This window comes from Austrofundulus limnaeus, unplaced genomic scaffold (genome assembly GCF_001266775.1).
Source record: "Austrofundulus limnaeus strain Quisiro unplaced genomic scaffold, Austrofundulus_limnaeus-1.0 Scaffold2, whole genome shotgun sequence".
NCBI lineage: Eukaryota > Metazoa > Chordata > Actinopteri > Cyprinodontiformes > Rivulidae > Austrofundulus > Austrofundulus limnaeus.
Window position 1 is genome coordinate 3201719 of NW_013952404.1, and position 3007 is coordinate 3204725.

The 3007-nt window shown below is 39.9% G+C and overlaps 1 protein-coding gene across 1 annotated transcript in view; it reads left to right on the top strand.

The window, feature by feature from the left end:
• The window catches only part of ralgapa2 (Ral GTPase activating protein catalytic subunit alpha 2), a gene marked incomplete at its 3' end in the record, with an annotated part of 79826 nt that overhangs the window by 45122 nt on the left and 31697 nt on the right, over positions 1–3007 (top strand). The window contains 2 exon segments of the mRNA XM_014010883.1: positions 82–259; positions 1587–2412. Of these exon segments, the coding sequence (XP_013866337.1) occupies positions 82–259; positions 1587–2412 (1004 nt within the window).

Sequence of the window (3007 nt, forward strand, 5' to 3'; positions counted from 1 at the left end):
CACACACACACACACACACACACACACACACACACACACACACACACACACTTCAACACTCTTGTTTCTTCTGCCATTCAGGTGCTGCACTGCTGTGTGTCTGGCTCCAATCTGCACACCCAACAGAGCCACTATCTTCTCAGTTTGTCAGACTTGTCCAGTGACTATGACCTCATGTTAGGGCAGGTTAAGAGTTTTGATCCACCGCCATCACAAACGAACACAGCAGACTTTGGCAACCTTCTCACAGTAGCAGAGGGTAAGCATTTCAAGAGTGCTTTATCTGAACTTATTTGCTACCTGCTTTCTATACGATCGTGTTGCTCAACTAACAAAATTAAGACTTTTGTTTGATATTTAATTAGCATGATTGTGTGTTGGTATGTAAAAAAAACATTCTTGAGAGAGTTAAAATTAGATTTTTTTTCTGTTTTTTTTCGCTTTGTTATATTGGAAGCAGATGATTATGTCTGTTCTTTCCCCTGTCCCCTAACATCCCCCCACCCACTCCACCATGGATTAAAAAAAGGGCTACAGGTAAAAGCGAACTTTAAGTAACCCATCCATTTGAAGCCTCTCCATTAGATGTCAATATCTTATTAAAAGTTTGAAAAGAAAATCAACCATCATGGGAATGGAATTTTTGCATTAGTGCTCAGTCGTAAAGAGAAGACCCATTATGGAGTTTAGATAAAAATGTTGATTTTTTTTTCTTTTTATGACCTTGTGATTCCATTAGGCAATATATTCCCTTCTCTACCTTGTGTACCTTATGTCCTCAACTTCTAAAAAGTCRTCAAAGCTGAATCACAGAGTATAAATATCTACTGAAACAAAAATGTTGCTACATCTGTTTTTTTTTTCTTTTCTTTTTTTGAACACTGCAACACAGAGTCTTGGTAGAAATAACAAAACACTATCAAAAGGGCAAACCAAAGAGTGCCGGCCTAGTTACATTCATGCCCTCACATCATATTGATCAAGTCACATCAAAGGGCCAGCACATCTCTAATGCAGCTTGGCCTGCTCTCTAAAGAGCTTTCTCCACTTTGATGGGGGATGATGGTATTGATAGCACTGTCACAATGCAGAAGTGCATCTTCTTGTCTTTCCCCACATCCCTGCAGAATAAAGCAATGCATGYCTTTCACATGGGAGTGAAAACCTGTGCATTTACATAAATGAAATCCACAGAGCAGAGTTCTATTCATCGGCCTGTAAAGATGGTTGTTCTCATTAGCACTTGGCCAGTCTCGGTGCTTGTCTATTGTAAGAAGACTCAATGGGCTATTCAAAGTTGTCTCTTATGATTAGATGCTACCTACTTAGAGGTGTGCTAGGCAAGCTATTGTGAAAAATAAATGAAGTACCCCTTTAGTATTTACGAATGAGATTTAGCTTTGTCTAAAAATTGCTAATAGAGATCATAGCATGTCTACACGCAAATGTGGGGCTTTTCAAAATGGTTACCAAATTTTGTACTGAGTACGGTATAAAAGGTTCTATGTACTCCTGTCTTTTAAACTCATCTAAAGAGATTTTGGCAGTGCAGTATTTAAATCCTCTTTTCTTTGTGCTGCAACCAGAAAAGCGTCGTCGGAACWTGGAGCTGATACCTCTGACAGCACGGATGGTCATGACTCACCTGGTGAACCATCTTGGCCATCATCCTCTGAGCGGCGGCCCCGCTCTCCTACACAGTCTTGTGAGTGAAAATCACGACAACCCTTACGTGGAGTCGTCTGAGCTGTCCTCTGAGGTCTTCAAAAGCCCCAACCTGCAGCTGTTTGTCTTCAATGACAGCACTTTGGTGTCCTACCTTCAAATCCCTGCAGAGACACCCACTGTTGGTCAGCTCCCTCACCCTTCCTCACAAGTTCGGGTCATTGTCAGAGATATCTCTGGGAAATACTCTTGGGATGGCACCATCTTATATCGCACCACGCAGGATGATTCTGATGATGTGGGGGTCTTTCCTTCAGTTGACGACCCTCTTTTACCAACTTCTAGCACACATGGCAGAAAATCTCCCTCCTCCCCAATAAAAGAACAATTCAAAAGTAATTTTTCAACCTCCCTCTCGAGCTGCTGTGAAGATGATGAGATTGATGTTTTGGATAAGCTTTTGGAGGACCTCAGTCACAGCAGCCCAGAATGCCTCTCTCAACCCCAGCTCAGGCTGAATCAGCCAGCTCCATCTCCTCATGGCATGAACTTGGAACAGGAAAACGCCATACTGGAGGCCATTCTCCGTCAGACTCAACAGGAGGAGGAGCAAGTTAGGAAGTGGGATGCTGATGTAAGCTTTCGGGCTGCCTGCCAGAGGAAACCCTCCCGCCAGGAACCAAAAGCTCCTTTCTACTTTTGCCGACTGCTGCTTAATGATCTTGGCATGAACTCATGGGAACGCAGGTATCATCAAATGAAACCAGCTACTATCATAGCTAGGATTTTTGCAGTAAAATAAAATTATTAATGGCATATTATTGTATTTCTATCCTTTGGTTTACAAACTAAATTCTTAATGTAATTAATTAAAAACCAGAAAACTCATCAAATTTTAGCACCGGGAGTTTGATGAGCCTTAAGAAATTAATGATTGGAAAGATAGGTCTTAAATCAAAGTAATTACGCAATGCTAAAACCTAAGTACACTTAATATAATTAATCTTTTATTTTTTAAAATAACTTGATCCAAGATCACATTTATAAATGCTTAAATAAAGTTACACAAAGCTCCAAGAGCCAGATTTCTAATAATCCTTGGGGTCACTTTAGGTGCTGATGGACTCTTCCTATATTAGATAAAACTTATAAAATATTATTAAAGGTTATTCATTATTAATACAAGTTAGTGTTTTGGGCAAAATAACAATCATCTCCAACAGTTGGTGGAAGATATTACTGTGTAAATTCCTCAGTTTCAATACCGAAAGCAAAACTAGACTTACTTTCAATGTTCACAGAAATTTGTTGTTGGATCTGTTTTTATTAAAAAATTACCACA